The sequence below is a fragment of the Pelophylax lessonae genome, assembly GCF_965119305.1.
Source record: "Pelophylax lessonae genome assembly, chromosome: 1".
Lineage (NCBI taxonomy): Eukaryota > Metazoa > Chordata > Amphibia > Anura > Ranidae > Pelophylax > Pelophylax lessonae.
In genome coordinates, this window is record NC_138768.1 from 514,924,761 (window position 1) to 514,942,145 (window position 17,385).

At 44.8% G+C, this 17,385-nt stretch overlaps 1 protein-coding gene across 2 annotated transcripts in view; it reads right to left on the reverse strand.

Annotated features, from left to right (window-relative positions):
* The window catches only part of DOT1L (DOT1 like histone lysine methyltransferase), a 352,682-nt gene that overhangs the window by 187,959 nt on the left and 147,338 nt on the right, over window positions 1-17,385 (reverse strand). For both annotated transcript variants that reach the window (XM_082247290.1, XM_082247289.1), the window contains exon 7: window positions 16,167-16,229. In XM_082247290.1, the coding sequence (XP_082103416.1) occupies window positions 16,167-16,229 (63 nt within the window). The remainder of the gene's footprint in view (window positions 1-16,166; window positions 16,230-17,385) is intronic.

Genomic DNA, 17,385 nt, shown 5'->3' on the forward strand with positions numbered 1-17,385 from the left:
TCCATCTAATTTGCAGTGTCCCAAACTGCATTGTTACAGGAGGGAAGTAACAAACTATATCCAACGTGTATATGGTAAGGGTGCCGTTGGACCCTATAATTTGTATTCTAGGTGCAATAGATGAAGAAACGTACACTCCCCCCTCTGAAATTGCAGCCATGAGACTTTTATATATTGCCTGGAAATTGGTTGCCAAATTCTGCCTTTCCTCGCATGTGCCAACTAGAAAGCAGTGGATAGAGCAGGTTAACTGCATACTCATGAAGGAGCAGTTGACATACCAACACCGGAACATTACCAAAAAGTTTCTATCTGGCAGGCCTGGTTGAGCACCTCAGGTCTTGCACCACCAATTATGGATAGGATTATGCAGGTGGGAGAGATGCTTATTTTGTATTTGCAATAGCTATGGGCTCCCTTTTCCTTTAGCCATTTTTTGAAATGATGCCTTGTTTCTCTAGATTATGCCTACTGTGGGGTAAATCACATTGAGGGAAGGGATGGTGGCGGCGACTTGACATTCTTTATGTTGGCCCATTGGCCACTTGAGAGTTTTATCGTTACTATGGTACCTAAAAATCTCCATTCAAAATTGTTTTAACCGTTAAATATGCCGATCGCGGCAATACCTCACATGTGTGATTTAAAAGCTGTTTACATTTGCGGGTGCAATTTACGTTTGCGATTAAAAAAAAAAAAAAAAAAAGGTTATTCCCCATTTTTTTTTTTACAGCTAGGAAGTCCCCTCCCGCTCCCTGTGATGATGGGCGAGCGGCTGCTGAGCCACATCGGTTATCACCAGAAAGCTAAACGCCGGCTCTAAAAAAAAAAAAAGAAAAGCGGTACCGGGGTGATGCCTCTAGCTGCAGGCATCACCCCCGTACAACAGTCGGTTTGCAGGAAGTGGTTAAAGACTTATAGGATGGTCAATACCATATTTCGTACAACACCCCCCCCCCCCTTCCCCACCCAGAATAAAACTAGAACATCTGCAACGTCCCGAAGTTGACAGTGGTCTTGTGTTGCAGAATCCCTGGTTATACTACCTGGCTTCACAACTGCAACATCTGATTAGCACTATGCATGCACACGGGGATACGGGTAGTAGTTCCTCTGTGAATGTAATGCTATACACTTTGAGAGGGAACTCTATTTCGAAGGCCCTCAAAGCGCAGGCTTTTGGAAAGCCACATAACATTTTTTCAACATACAATCTCATAAGAAATTATGGAATACAGTCAAGTACCTTCAAGGAGTGACTGGTATTACAGAGTTTAGTCCCATTTGGTCAAACAATAGCTATCTTGAGTTAACCAAACTACAGCATGGTGCAATATGGAAGGAGATATGGAGTTGTGTATTTGAGGCAAATCTTTCACAATGGAGTTATGCTCCCATTTGATGCATTACAGGAGGCAAATGGCCTGCCGTCCCTTATGCACTTCTACTATATGCAATTACAGGATGTCATAGTGGCTCAGGGTAAAACCTCGGAATGGTCCATGACTCCAGTAACTTTATTTACTTTGGTTAGGGAGGCAGAGACCTCAAATGGTTTCATATCCAAGGAATACATTATGCTACTTCATCCGTGTTTGAAAAAACATCCCCTACGAGTGCGGACCAAGTGGGAAGACGACATTGGGCAGCTAGATGGGGATCAATGGGAGGAAGCTCTACAATCTGTGACCAAGTTACTTGCTCCTTGAATGTATCTTAAAGACTGTCAACTCTATATTCTTTAAAAAGTGTACTATACCCCCCACAGATTACACAATATGGGAATTACGATCTACACCAATGTGCACTAGGTGTAGATGGGATTATGGTGATGTAATCCACCAATTCTGGAGGTGCTCTAAATTGCATTTCTATTGGAGGGGGTGGAGGACACCCTAAACAGGGTATTTCAAGTGTCGCTTTCTTTGGACCCCAAATCTTGTTTGCTTAACCTACTAGACGAGTTTGAATTGGAGAATCATACTAGAGAAGCTATTACTAGGACCTTATTTCTAGTTCATAAAAAGATGATACATAAGAAGTGGATGGCTGTTGTGGGAAACGCTATTTGAATGGAAAGCCTCATTTACCAGCATAGGAGGTGTCTGCGCAAGTATGAAAAACTCTGGGACTCCTGGTTAGGTGAACCAGGGCTTGCTCCGGCAGATTGGACCATGGACAGGAGGATTCTTGGCTTTAATGCAGGCGGATTAGTCAATTTGAATTCAGTATGGGAATAGCCTTGACAAAGTCAAGTATTCTCTTTATTAAAGCTGCATTGTATTTGGGTTGTTTGCTTTTTGATGCCTACATTTTGTGGTCACAGTCTGCACAAATCTGATATTTTTGTATAATACACAGTATATGTGGTTGGATATGTTGTTTTGGGCTGTATGTAAACAATAAAAGTTATTTTTTTTTTCGGATTAAAAAAAAAAAAAAAAAAAACTAAACAGACTTGTTCGTACAATATGGTTATGACAAGGGACCAGTTCTCATTAATTGAATCCATCATTCCAAACGAAGCATTCAAAAAACTAGCAAACACTTTTTTAGAATATGCTGATGTGTAGGTGTATTTAGTTTCTAACCCTCATTCCAGTCAACGAATACTAAAGTATTGTAAATGCTCTTTGAAAAAAAAAAAAAAAAAATAGGAAAAATGCACACAGTAGCCCTGAACTTCCTCTTCTCAGGACCTCCGCTGAAGCTCTTGGCTCCTCCTTTCCAGCTAGCGTCCTATAGAAAGCCGATTTCTATAGGGGCACTCATGCAGGCTTGCTCCAGAGCCTGTCTGTCTCGTCAATAGCAATGATTGACAGCAGCAGGAGCCTAGGACTTCCGCTGCCACAGCAAAGCTCGAGAGACCAGGAGAAAGGGGAGAGAGGAGAGGGGCGAGGGGAGCGAGAGGGGCGAGGGGAGCGAGGGGAGCGAGAGGGGCGAGGGGAGCGAGAGGTGAGAGAGGTGAGAGAGGTGAGAGAGGTGAGAGAGGTGAGAGAGGTGAGAGAGGTGAGAGAGGTGAGAGAGGTGAGAGAGGGGAGAGAGGGGAGAGAGGGGAGAGAGGTGAGAGAGGTGAGAGAGGTGAGAGAGGTGAGAGAGGTGAGAGAGGTGAGAGAGGTGAGAGAGGTGAGAGAGGGGAGAGAGGGGAGAGAGGGGAGAGAGGGGAGACAGGAGCGAGGGAAGACAGGAGCGAGGGGAGCGAGGAGCATCAGACAGACACAGCAGTGGACTGAATGAGGGCTCAGGTAAGTAAAAGGGTGAGGGGGATACTAATGCGTTAACATTTTTTACTCCAAAGAAAGAAATGCCTTAAAGTAAAAAAAAAAGTTAAAGCTGTATAACTACGTCAATGAAAAGCCACTAAACAGAATTTCTCCACCTTTCTTCAGTACAATCTTGAGTTACTCCAGTCTAAAAAGGAAAGGAAATGTAAAGACCCTGGATTATAGAATCGCATCTTCAGGTAACTATACACTAGCAAAGCTTTCGAGGACATGTCCCTGGGCGCACCATACAAGGGAGACTGTCCTTTGTCCTGTACTGGACTTCAAATAATGTAATTTAAAGTGGTTCTAAAACTGATTTTTTTTTATCCTTAACGTATTACCTGCATTAAAAAAGGCAAAAATAAAATAATTTCCCAGTGTTTGTATCGCACAACCCCCCCCCCCCCCCCCGTATACTTGTCCTAGTCCTCACTCAATACAGAATGGTGCCCATCCGCTGCAGCTCTCTTCTCTCTATGCTCACAGAGGGGCAGCTGCTTTCAATCACATTTTTTGAGCAGACAGCAGGGGTGGGGGAACCCTGGGATGAGCCTGAGCAATGAACGAGAAGGGTGGGCAACAACAAGGCAGGGAAAATTATGCCAGCAGGTCTAACGACAGGGGTGAACAGACCCAACAGAGTGCTGCCACAAGAACATAGTGGCTGAAAGCTGCATCTGCAGAAGACTGGACATCTACCTGGTAAACCTTTAAAAAGGTGTGAACAAAGGAGCAGGGAGCAGGTGGCAGCCTAACAAAGCTAGGCAACAGAGGCTTGAAGTCTACAAGTCTAGGAAACACCCAACACTCTACTCTGGTGGAGTGAACATGTAGGAGTGCTGTAGGAGCTTTACGTTTAGAAAGAGTAAGCTCCTGAGAGAAGTTGTCTTTTCTATCCAGCAATAGTCCATTTTAATGAAGGATGGACCTTGCGAGGTCCTGAGGTTCGGACGAAGGATGGACCTTGCGAGGTCCTGAGGTTCGGACGAAGGATGGACCTTACGAGGTCCTGAGGTTCGGACGAAGGATGGACCTTGCGAGGTCCTGAGGTTCGGACGAAGGATGGACCTTGCGAGGTCCTGAGGTTCGGACGAAGGATGGACCTTGCGAGGTCCTGGAGGTTCGGACGAAGGATGGACCTTGCGAGGTCCTGGAGGTTCGGACGAAGGATGGACCTTGCGAGGTCCTGAGGTTCGGACGAAGGATGGACCTTGCGAGGTCCTGGAGGTTCGGACGAAGGATGGACCTTGCGAGGTCCTGGAGGTTCGGACGAAGGATGGACCTTGCGAGGTCCTGAGGTTCGGACGAAGGATGGACCTTGCGAGGTCCTGAGGTTCGGACGAAGGATGGACCTTGCGAGGTCCTGAGGTTCGGACGAAGGATGGACCTTGCGAGGTCCTGAGGTTCGGACGAAGGATGGACCTTGCGAGGTCCTGAGGTTCGGACGAAGGATGGACCTTGCGAGGTCCTGAGGTTCGGACGAAGGATGGACCTTGCGAGGTCCTGGAGGTTCGGACGAAGGATGGACCTTGCGAGGTCCTGGAGGTTCGGACGAAGGATGGACCTTGCGAGGTCCTGGAGGTTCGGACGAAGGATGGACCTTGCGAGGTCCTGAGGTTCGGACGAAGGATGGACCTTGCGAGGTCCTGAGGTTCGGACGAAGGATGGACCTTGCGAGGTCCTGAGGTTCGGACGAAGGATGGACCTTGCGAGGTCCTGAGGTTCGGACGAAGGATGGACCTTGCGAGGTCCTGAGGTTCGGACGAAGGATGGACCTTGCGAGGTCCTGAGGTTCGGACGAAGGATGGACCTTGCGAGGTCCTGAGGTTCGGACGAAGGATGGACCTTGCGAGGTCCTGAGGTTCGGACGAAGGATGGACCTTGCGAGGTCCTGAGGTTCGGACGAAGGATGGACCTTGCGAGGTCCTGAGGTTAGGACGAAGGATGGACCTTGCGAGGTCCTGAGGTTAGGACGAAGGATGGACCTTGCGAGGTCCTGAGGTTAGGACGAAGGATGGACCTTGCGAGGTCCTGAGGTTCGGACGAAGGATGGACCTTGCGAGGTCCTGAGGTTCGGACGAAGGATGGACCTTGCGAGGTCCTGAGGTTCGGACGAAGGATGGACCTTGCGAGGTCCTGAGGTTCGGACGAAGGATGGACCTTGCGAGGTCCTGAGGTTCGGACGAAGGATGGACCTTGCGAGGTCCTGAGGTTCGGACGAAGGATGGACCTTGCGAGGTCCTGAGGTTAGGACGAATAGGGAGTCCGTTTTCTAGATAGTAATGACACAGACAGTAAAGACCAAAATATTTTCAGTGTTATGGAGTAAGGCACAAAGATGGAAGTACACTTTATTCATTGAGGTGGATGACGGTTACTGCCTTAGGAAAGACGGACGTACTTTGGCGTAAGCCTAGCTTGTCTTTGTAAAAGATGTGAATGGCTCCTTACTAGGGATGCACCGAAATGAAATTCTTGGACGAAGCCGAATAATAATAAAAGGTTTGGCCGAAGGCCGAATACCGAACGCGGTGTTTCACATTTTTTCCATTTATTTTGCCAATTTTTTGTCCTCTCTTTTGTCCTCTCGTGTCTCTCTCTCTTGTCCTCTCACTCTCTCCCTCTTGTCTCTCTCTCGCTCTCTTGTCCTCTCTCTCGTCCTCTCATGTCTCTCTCTCTCCCTAAATGTTACTGTAGGGAATGGGATTCAGTGCACACTGCAGCCTTGTACCATAGGGTTAATCTTAGTGACACTGTAGGGATTGGGAAGGATGCTGGGAATGGAAATCAGGAAGCATGCAGGCAGCCTTGTAAATTTTAATTGCAGATACAGGGCACTGGGCAGGTCAGAGTTAATGTGGTAACATCAATTACTCAGTGACAGTCAGTCAGTGTCAGTGTGGACTCGATCAGATTATACAGTCTCTCATAGTGGTGGTCGTAGGAGGCTGGAGGTGGACTAGTAGTAGCCTGGAAAGGAGCACAGCCGCATACATACATTACTCACTCGTGCACTGCAGCCCACACCACACATTCAGTGAGTCTTACTCTCCTCCCTAGTTTTTTCAATGGCACATTCAGGAAGCCAATCACGCCGTGAGTAGCGGCACAGCGGAACCAATCAGGTGTGCAGGCACGCGTGATTGGTTCGCTGTGCAGCTAATCACGGCGTGATTGGCTTCCTGAATGTGCCATTGAAAAAACTAGGGAGGAGGGTAAGACTCACTGAATGTGTGGGGCGGGCTGCAGTGCACGAGTGAGTAATGTAATGTATGCTCACCGCTGAAGTGTCCCGGCTTCACGGAAGTCTGTGAGTCCTCCTGTCCTCCTCCGAGTCCCTTCCCCCTGTAAATATCGTGACCTCGGCGATATGAATATCGCCTACGGCCACAGAACGATAGTCGATATCATATCGACTATCGTTCAGCCCTATTATTTGGCACAAAATTATTCGGCCTTTTGACTTATTCGGCCGAACACCGAAAGTGCTATTTTTTCTATTTTCGGCCGAATAATGTTCGGCCGCCGAACATTCGGTGCATCCCTACTCCTTACAGGAAAGGGCCACTAGGGCAGAGACACACGACAAACTAAAACAAACACTTTGCAGGAGAAAACATCAAAGGAGATGTCCCTGATGGGTTTAACACTGTTTCTGCCAGGGAAATTAAAAGTTTTCGCACACATTTACTAAAATAGCGGTAGTTTCAATATTTTAGGTCATACGATATTAGTACAACGTTCATGAAATGCAAAATTTTAGTAAAATGCATACTAAAGTTAAGTTTAAGGTAAATAAACGCAACATATTACCCAATTTTTAAGTAAAATAGAAGCTTAGGTTGTGCCAAATAGATACTCCAAGTGTGAAGTCTAAAATTGTGTGCACCCATTAAACTCTGACAAATTTCGATACTCCGTACTCTGCAAAACAAACTAATTGCCGGAGAGTGATTTCTCAATAAGGAAGAAAAGGTCCATAATCTTCGAACACTAGCAACAAACTAGAGACTGCAAGTGGGGTAGGGTTTATAGTGGGGACACCCAGGGAGCATGTCCCCAAAAGTTGTCAGTGTCAAATCACCTAACGGTCACCAGCTCTCTGCTCACGAGCTCTAAAAACCGAGCGAACAGCGGTCTTTGATCGCTCGGTTTTAAAGCGGAGTTCCGGGCACAAAATCGACCTAATTGATTTTGTGGCCATCCGCTTGCTCTTCTTCACCTGAAAAGGAATTGGATAGTTAGGATTATTTTTTTTTTTAACTTACCTTGTAATTATAGAAAGAAATACTCCCCTATTTTCCACTTCCTCCCTCTGGCCACGGCCCGCGCCGTCACTTCCGGTTTGCAATGATTCCTGGGAGCTGAACGTCATCGCTCCCAGGAATCAATGCGACGGCACCGGCCCTGCTCGTCACTTCCGGTGCGACGCCGCATTCCCTGCTAAACAGCTTCTGGGCATGCCGCACCGGAAGTGACGAGAGGGGGCGGCGAAGGCGCATTCTGGGAGAAGAAGACGCGGAAGAGGACGCAGAAGAGGATCGCGCTGGCTTCAGCTGCCCACAACAGAGATGGCAACGCTGTAGAAGAAATTTTATAAGTGAGTTTTTTTTCTTGCAGGTAAGTGCGAACCTGGACAGATCAGAGGCCTAGCCATTGTGGAATGTACTAGCCCTGACTGTCCCGGGGGTATGTTCATTGAAAAAATGTTTTTGTGCCCGGAACTCTGCTTTAAGTCTTAGAGCTGGGGGGGAGGAAGACAGATGGCCAATGCTGCATCCACCTAGGTAAATAGGATTATGAACAAAAAATAAAAAATCCGAACTTCTCTTCTTAGGAGACTTTAGCTCACTGCTATTCTGTCAGAGTCCACCACCCACCATCCGTTCAGAGTCCTCTCATCCTAGAGCCCTCTCTCATCGCATAAATCCCCCCACTATTACACAGCCATGTGGACCCCACACAACCAAAATTCAAAGCCCTATCTATTTGCTCCAGCAGGGCAGCAGTGGGAAGGAGGTGGAGCAAGTTTGGAGGAGGAAGACTTCTGTCTTTTCCTGAATGCTGGTGACAATCACCTGTCAACACCAAAGCAAAAAAAAAAAAAAAATCACACCATGTGCCATCATGCCCTAGAGTGTTAAATGCTTGTTATGTTGCTGGCAGCCAGGATGCCCTCACCATAGCAGTTCGTGTTGCTGACCCAGGGGGAACTGGATTCCATGCTTGTGGCATCCCAGAACAAATGGAAAGCAGTTACACCACACATTTTGTATTTGCCTGTAGTTTAAAAAAAAAAAAAAAATTGTCTTCCGTCAATTTAACGGACTTCCAATATGAACTCTAAGAGACCGTTGTCTGAACCTTGTTATGTTGCAATTAATCAACAAACACAGATTTGCTAAATTGAATGTGTACTAACAGTAAAATGATATTTTAGGTCTGGCCCACTCACACCAGCAAGCTTTAGCTGCTTTTTTTTTACAAAAGATGGAAAGGGGAGAGAGGTGACCAACAGTGTAAAACAGTTTACTGAGAGTAAATATAAAAAAACAGTTTACTGCGATTTATAATTCCTCATTAAACAGTTTTACAATATTGGTCGCCTGACACCTCTCTCCCCTTCCCCTCTTCTATTTCAGTGTGGGCTACCCAACCCCAGAGAAAGCTGCCTGTTTCCAAAGGATACTACAGACATTTCTCATTGATTTTTTGTCTTCCATTCCCATCCAGTGCATACAAGAGACGCTGTTTCATATATAGGTGCATAACTTTTTTCCACAATTCCAGACATTTCATTCACCATCTTTTGGACCCTTTACCAGACAAGCTAGGGCAGTGCTTGGAATTTGTTTTTTTTTTTGTTTTTTTGTTTTTTTTTATCTTAATTATTTTACAAAATGTGCTTCTTGCTTTATCAAGGAGGTTTACTGCAAAATCGGCATTTACATAGTGTTTAATAGTAATACATCAAAAATGTGCCTAAAACATGCAGATAAAAATGTTGCCTAATTTTTGAAGCTTTTATCAAATTAAAGCAGTAGTAAACTCCACTTTTTAACTTGTACTTGCAGAGTAAGCCAATAAAAAGGCTTACCTGAGGATACAGTGAATAATTCCTAAACGTGCACTGTTTAAGCAATATTCAGATGTGTAGATCCTTCAACGGCGCATGCGCACTGTATGCTGTATGCATGGCGCACTCAAGTGTGCCATCCATTTAGCTCGGCCATTAAAATGGCAGGAGCCTGTGAACTGTAAAGGAACACTGGGTGAAAATGTAATCCCTGTCAGTGGTGAAAGCTCACTGCTGGAGGGCCTTGTTTTTACAGGCACTTCCATATTTTTACAGGCACTTCCATATTTCTATCAAAGCATAAAATACATAAACCATGAAGATGTGTGAGGATCAATTCCCACCACTGTATTGTAGTAATAGAGGTTATGTGCAATATACATGGTCACTGTGAATGCCATTTCAATACACCCTAAAAAACACACTGTATTGCAGGTATCATGTGTTGCACTGTAAAAAAATTAAATATGCAACAAAAAAGATTTTTTTTTTTTTAAAAACATTAAAACCCATTTAAAAAAAAAAAAAAATTGTATTTAACCAAAAATACAACTCTTACAAAAATAACTGGATTTTTGACTTACCGTAAAATCCTTCTCTTAAAGCAGAGTTCCACCCAGGGGATACTTTTTTTAATAAAAATACCCCCGGGACAGTCAGGGCTAGTACATTCCACAATGGCTAGCCTTTGATCTGTCCCGGGTTGCACATACCTTTTAGGAGAAATACTTACCTTGAAAAAGTATTCTCCAGCGCTGCCATCTCAGGTGTGGGCAGCTTGAAGCCAGCACGATCCTCTTCTGCATCCTCTTCCTTCTTCGGTCCCACAATGCACTGCACTGGCCCCCCCGTCACTTCCGGTGCGCGCGCGTCATCCCTCCACAGCTTCTGGGCATGCCCAGAAGCTGTTTAGAAGGAAATAACGCGCACGCACCGGAACGGACGTCGGGGCCGGTGCAGGCGCATTGATTCCTGGGAGCGATGACGTTCAGCTCCCAGGAATCATTGCAAAAGCCAGGAAGTGACGAATCGCCGTGGCCGCCGAGGGGAGGAAGAAGGAAGTAGGGTGAGTATATTTTCTCTACAAGGTAAGAAAAAAAAAAATTGCGATTATTTGTTTTTCAGGTGACCCGGAGCGAGAAGATGGAAGTATAAATTAAGGGTGGAACTCCACTTTAAGTTCATTGACGAACGCAATTCTATGATTCATATCAGTAGGGTAATACTGCCCCCTACAGGAGTAGGACACTAGGCAGAAAAAAGTTCTGGCTAAGCCTTTGGGCAGGCCCGGAGGGTACAGCCTCTCTCTTCCTGCATAGGATGCCAGTTTTGTATCAAAGCAGTGTCAGAAAAGTAACACCAACTCAAAATAGAGGGGCGGGTACTGCGTCCGCCAATTAACTTGAGAAAAGGATTTTATGGTAGGTCAAAAATCCAGTTTTCTCTATCGTTCATTGACGGACGCAATTCTCTCTGATTCATAGCAGTAGGGACATCCCAAAGCAGTGCCATAAAATGAGGGGTGGGAACAGCAGAAAAGAACAAGTCCCCAAGGCCAAACTGTTTGCGAGCCGAAAGGGAAGAGCCCCGACTGCAAGGCCCTTGCCCTTGTTAGCCTGTGGAAGAAAACACTCTTCCCCGTGAAACCCTTATATAATGTCAGATCCATAAAGACCGTCAGAAGTTTGATCCGCAGACCAAGACTACGGTCAAGTAGACGCTGGAAACCACCGCCGAAAAAACGACAAGGTGACCCATAGAAGGGAGCCTCGACCAGCGCGGCATCGCAAACAAATTGCAGCCCCTGGGCCAGCTGGTTCAACAGCTCCCCCAAGGCAAGAGGGACCACACCAAGTCACAGCGGTGGAACTCAGCCCATCAGGCAGACTCTGTGTGGCAAAGGAAAACAAACACTGTTCCCAGTGCAGACTAAGCAAGGGAAAACAGAGCGGGCCACAGCCTGCGCCATCCTATCCCCCAAGTCCACCAGGGAGTACATGGCCAGGGGTCGCTAAAAGAAGGACGCCAAGGCTGACACCTGGCCCTTGATGGTACTTAAGGCCAAATCCTGCTCAACACCTCGTTGAAGAAAGGTTAGAATACGAGCGACCTAGAAAGAACGAGGGTGAACTCCAATTGACTCACACCACGAAACATACGCTTTACCTCTAGGAAGATCTACAATCGTACATGGAGACTTCCTAGCCTTGAGCAGTGTCGTGATAACCGACCCAAGCATACCTCTATCCTTCAGCACCTAGCTTTTAACAGCCAGGCCGTCAAAGCTGGAGACTGTAAAGCAGGATGAAGATCAGCCTTTGGGACAGTAGATTCTACCTGAGAGGTAGTCTCCAAGGGACGTCCATGACCAGCTGCACCAGGTCGGAGTACGAGTACCAAGACCATCGAAACCAGTCCGGGCCACAAGAAAGACCGGAATTCCCTAGGCCTCGATTCTGCAGCAGAAGCTTGAGGGGAGGAAAGGCATAAATCAGACACTACTAGCCACAGGGGGCCACTAGAGCATCTGTGGCGTCTGCCAGAGTATACGGTGATCTTGCTACAAACCTCAGAAACTTTCTGTTGAGCCAGGATGCCAACAGATGCCAATAGATCCACCTCAGGGATGTCCCACCAGGGACATATCTGATGAAATGCGTCCGAATGAAGGGACCACTCCCCTTGGTTTAACACCTCCTGACTGAGATAATTCACCTGCCAGTTTTCTACTCCTAGAATATGTTTGACAGAGAGGACCGGAACAAAGCGCTCTGCCCACCAGAGAATGCCAGCAACTTCCAAGGGCCCGGAAACCAGTAAAGACATCCCCCCACCCCAGGCACGGGTGAGGGCGCACCTTCATGCTGAAGGAGCCTTGTCCATGGGTCTAGAGAACAACAAAAGGCAAACAAAAAAAAACTAATTTGGTCGGACTATGTAGGCTGCCACACATTCGGTTGTATAAAAAATAAAAAATGTATTCAAATCCTTAAAAATTGTAGATAACTAGACACATCACGTGTCTAGATACACGTTACAAAACATACAGCTGTGCTCATAAGTTTACATACCCTGGCAGAATATGATTTCTTGGCCATTTTTCCGAGATTAATAATAACACAAACTTTTTTCACTCATGGTTAGTGTTTGGCTGAAGCCATTTATTATCAATCAACTGTGTTTTTAAATCATAATGGAAACTATCCAAATGACCCTGATCAAAAGTTAACATACCTCCGTTCTTAATACCGTGTATTTCCCCCTTTAACATCAATGACAGCTTGAAGTCTTTTGTGGTATTTGTGGATGAGGCTCTTTATCTTCTCAGATGGTAAAGCTGCCCATTCTTCCCGCAAAAAGTCTCCAGTTCCTGTAAATTCTTTGGCTGCCTTGCATGAACTGCAGGTTTGAGATCTCCCCAGAGTGGCTCAATGATATTGAGGTCAGGAGACAGATGGCCACTCAAGAACCTTAACTTTATTCTGTTGTAGCCAATGACAGGTCGACTTGGCCTTGTGTTCAGGATCATGGTCATGTTGGAATGTCAAAGTACGTGCCATGCGCAGCTTCCAGGCTGATGAACGCAAATTTTCCTCCATTATTTTTTGATAACATACTGCATTCATCTTGCCATCAATTCTGACCAAATTTCCTGTGCCTTTGTAGCTCACACAGCCCCAAAACATCAGCGATCCCCCTCCATGTTTTACAGTAGGAATGGTGTACCTTTCATCATAGGCCTTGTTGACTCCTCTCCAAATGTAGCGTTTATGGTTGTGACCAAAAAGTTCACTTTTGGTCTCATCACTCCAAATGCCTGAGCCAGAAGGTTTAAGGCTCGTCTCTGTGCTGTTTGGCGTATTGTAAGTGGGCTACTTTGTGGCATTTGCGTAGTAATGGCTTTCTTCTGGCGACTCGACCATGCAGACCATCTTTCTTCAAGTGCCTCCTTATTGTGCATCTTGAAACAGCCACACCACATGTTTTCAGAGAGTCCTGTATTTCACCTGAAGTTATTTTTGTGTTTTTCTTTGCATCTCGAACAATTTTCCTGCCAGTTGTGGCTGAAATTTTAGTTGGTCTACCTGACCATGGTTTCGTTTCAACAGAACCCCTTATTTTGCACTTCTTGATTAGAGTATAAACACTGCTGATTGGCATTTTCAATTCCTTGGATATCTTTTTATATCCCTTTCCTGTTTTATACAGTTCAACTACCTTTTCCCGCAGATCCTTTGACAATTCTTTTGCTTTCCCCATGACTCAGAATCCAGAAACGTCAGTGCAGCAGTGGATGAAAGATGCAAGGGTCTGTCAGGAGTCCGTAAACTCATTGACCTTTTATACTCTCACACACCAATTACAAGCAAACAGATCACAGGTGAGGAAGGTTACCTTTAATAGCCATTCAAACCAATTTGTGTCAAATTGTGTGCATGTTATCAGGCCAAAATCACCAGGGTATGTATGTAAACTTCTGATCAGGGTCATTCGGGTAGTTTTTGTTGTCATTATGTTTTAAAAGAGTAAGCACAGTTGATTGATAAATCCGTGTAAAGTCGTGTTATTCAATGGCCAAAAAAAAAATCATAATTTCTGCCAGGGTATGTAAACTTATGAGCACAACTATACATGAACAACAATGAAGTATATGAAAAAATGAAACACATGAAATGTTAAAAATTGTAAACACGGCTTACAAAAGACGTTCATCAAGAATATAAGGATGACAGTTGGGAAATCCTCCAAACCCGACGCGTTTCAGGGGAGATCATCTTTCCTCAGGGGTATGCAGATGGAGTTGTGCGATTTCCAATTTGAGAATTCTAAGCGATGAGAAAGCCATGTAGGGTAAAATCAATGGAAGACGGACAAGGGAGAGGAAAGGGGAGTTGCGTGGTAAGAGCTGCAAGATGTAGTGACGCTGCCCCAACAGAAACAAGGGTTCCACCACTGCCAAATCTCGAGAGATCTCACAAGGGTCCCATCTGAGGCAGGCCAGTCAATTGTCCCACCGTATGTAGGATGGATATAACTGTATCTGAAAGTATATATAGATATATAGATTACACTCTTGCTGTGTCAAAATCCCGCAGAGTGTGTCCGTGTACACATCTCCAGCAAAGCGCTCTTTGACGGACTCTGCAGAACAGTTGACCACACTGTAGACGGCCCTCTATACCCCAATATCTACATACTTTTAGATACAGTTCGATCCATCCTACATACCGAGGGACAATTGACCGGCCTGCCTCAGTTGGGACCCTTGTGAGATCTGTTGAGATTTGGTGGTGGTGGCACCCTGGTTGTCTATTGGGGCAGTGTCACTACATCTTGCAGCTCTAACCACGCAACTCTTTCTTCTCCCTTGTCCGTCTTCCATTGATTTTACCCTACACGGCTTTCTCATCGCTTAGAATTCTCAAACTGGAAATCACACAACTCCCATCTGCATACCCCTGAGGAAAGGTGATCCCACCTGAAACACATTGGGTTTGGAGGATTTCCCCACTGTCATATTCTTGACGAACAACTTTTGCAAGCCGTGTTTACCATTTTTAAAATTTCATGTGTTTCATTTTTTCCTATACTTTATTGTTGATAATGTATGTTTTGTAACATGTATCTAGACACGTGATGTATCTAGTTATCTACAATTTTTAATGTATTGAATTTATATTTTTTATACAACTGGATATGTGGCAGCCTACATAGTCCCAAAAAAAATTAGGTTTTTTTGCCTTTTGTTCTTGACTCACGACAGCAACCCACATCTCACAACAACCCCAGACTGTGAAAGAAAGGTACTCTTCCCCCCGTGAGACTCTTAAGTCATCCAGGGTAGCCCCAAACAGGCGATCGCCCTGAAAAAGGTAAATCAATTAGGTTTTTTTTTTTTTTTTTTTTTTTTTTTTTTTAGAAGTCTGGTCTGCAGACCAACACTTAAGCCACAATACACTCCCAAATACCACTGCCGAAACAGACAGCCACAAAATCAGGGGAGCTGCATCCAAAGAGGCATAGCAGAAACTGCAGCCCATGGACCAACTGGTTTGCCAATTCAGGAAGGGGGTAGCTGCTCACCTAGGCCAAGGCGCAAAAGTTTAGCCCACTTGGTCTGAGTTTGCGACACCAGGGCAATGGTGAAGGCTGAACCAGCAACATTGAACATATTGCGGGCCATAGACTCCGCATTTCTGTCAGCCAAATCTTTAAAATCTAGAGATTCCTCTAGTGGAATCATGGTTGCCTTTTCAATCGTCCAGTGCAGCAGTTGATTGTAGATCTCGCAGAAAAAAAAATGCCATTTAAAAAAAGAAAAAAATTGCCAGAACCAGAGATCCTGGCAGGGAACTAGGTCCTTACTTTAGCTAGGCAAAAAAAAAAAAAATACATGAAGACCTATAGCAGAAGGGGGGGGGGGGGGTATATTACATAGGAATACCCATAGGCGTGGCCAAGTCTTTTTTCTACCTAGTGTCCTATTCCTGTAAGGGGCAAAATAACCCTGTGGTTCTGAACAATGGAAAAGCTGTGTTGGTCAATGAACGAAAAATAAATATTTTTGTATGGTAGAATAGAGGTTGTAAGATCTGTATACATTTGTTTCAATAAAAAAAAAAAATATATATATATATATATATATATATATATATATATATATATATATATATATATTTATTACACACACACACATACATAATATATATATATATATACACATACATACCATACATACACACACACACACACAAAGCTTTTTTTAGATGAAACCTTTGAAATGAGTACATATTACCTTTGAATGAAAAATCATGTGCACTTACTGTATATTCTGAATGCTTCTTCCCATACCATTTCATCCATTTTCTAAACTCTTTATCCATGGACTACAATAAACAAACAATTTTTAGGTCATGATATAACCGGACACAATTATAACTATGTCAACAACATTCTAGGTTTGAAAGCATACAACCAGGCCTCCCTTATTAAACCCTAAAAGGAATTCTATGGTTACAGCACACACTACTTTTTAATAACAGCAGCGTTATAACAACACTTCAAACAAGCTTACTCTCCTTTTCTGTTGGGAGTGCTATCTGGATGGCCAATTAGTTCTACAACTTTGTTGTCCATGCAGGTTTTAAAGCTTCTCCTGTGCGGTTTACTTCCAATTTCTAAAAACTACATTTCCCATGGTACCTTGATGCCTGCAAGCACCGACTTGTTTACTGACCATGCCTCCTGTAACTCCTCCTCTCCCTTGTAGTTCAGAAGGCAGGCTCTGAGTTCTGTGGTGCAGCACTGCCTACTAAGTGCCGGTTCATAATGGTGCAATGAGGGAACCCTGCAAATCCACTGTGGGTTCCCGCATCGCACCCAACTCGCACTGCCATATGCAAACTTGTTTGAGTGTCAATACAAATTTACCTGGAGGTCATATTTCAGGTGAGCGCGGTGTGTATCCACTTGTGAAGGGTCTGTCACCTGGATAAAAAACTTCTCTCTTTCACACACTGATCTGGATTACTTGGATCCTCTGGGCATTTTGGACTTTGCTGTTTATATAAAAATTGTTTGATTGCGCAGCACGGTTTTAGATTTTATCTATGTTTGAGGTGTAAATGATTTGCCTTGGCGTTCAGCTAGCATTTGTATGGTGGGATTTTGATTGCGCTATTATTTTTAATATAAAGTTAATGACACCCCCAGATTATTTTGCATATCACAGTGCAAAATGTCAATTCGGACAGGAATCGGCTCACATAGGTGAACACTCATGCAATCAGATTTTGGTGTGGACCAAAAAAAAGGGTCCTGCGGGACTTTGGTGCAAATATAATGCAAATTCAGCCATACCATCTGTATGGCTGAATTTGCATCGCACAGACATTGCATGTGATTTGCAGAGCAGTGCGAATCATATGCAATGTCTGACATCGCTACAGTGTTAACCGGCACTGAGAGGGCATAGAAAATACCCTAGTGTCCCAGAACTCAAGTAAATGTGTATGGATCTCCACTGAAAATTTACCAAATGTC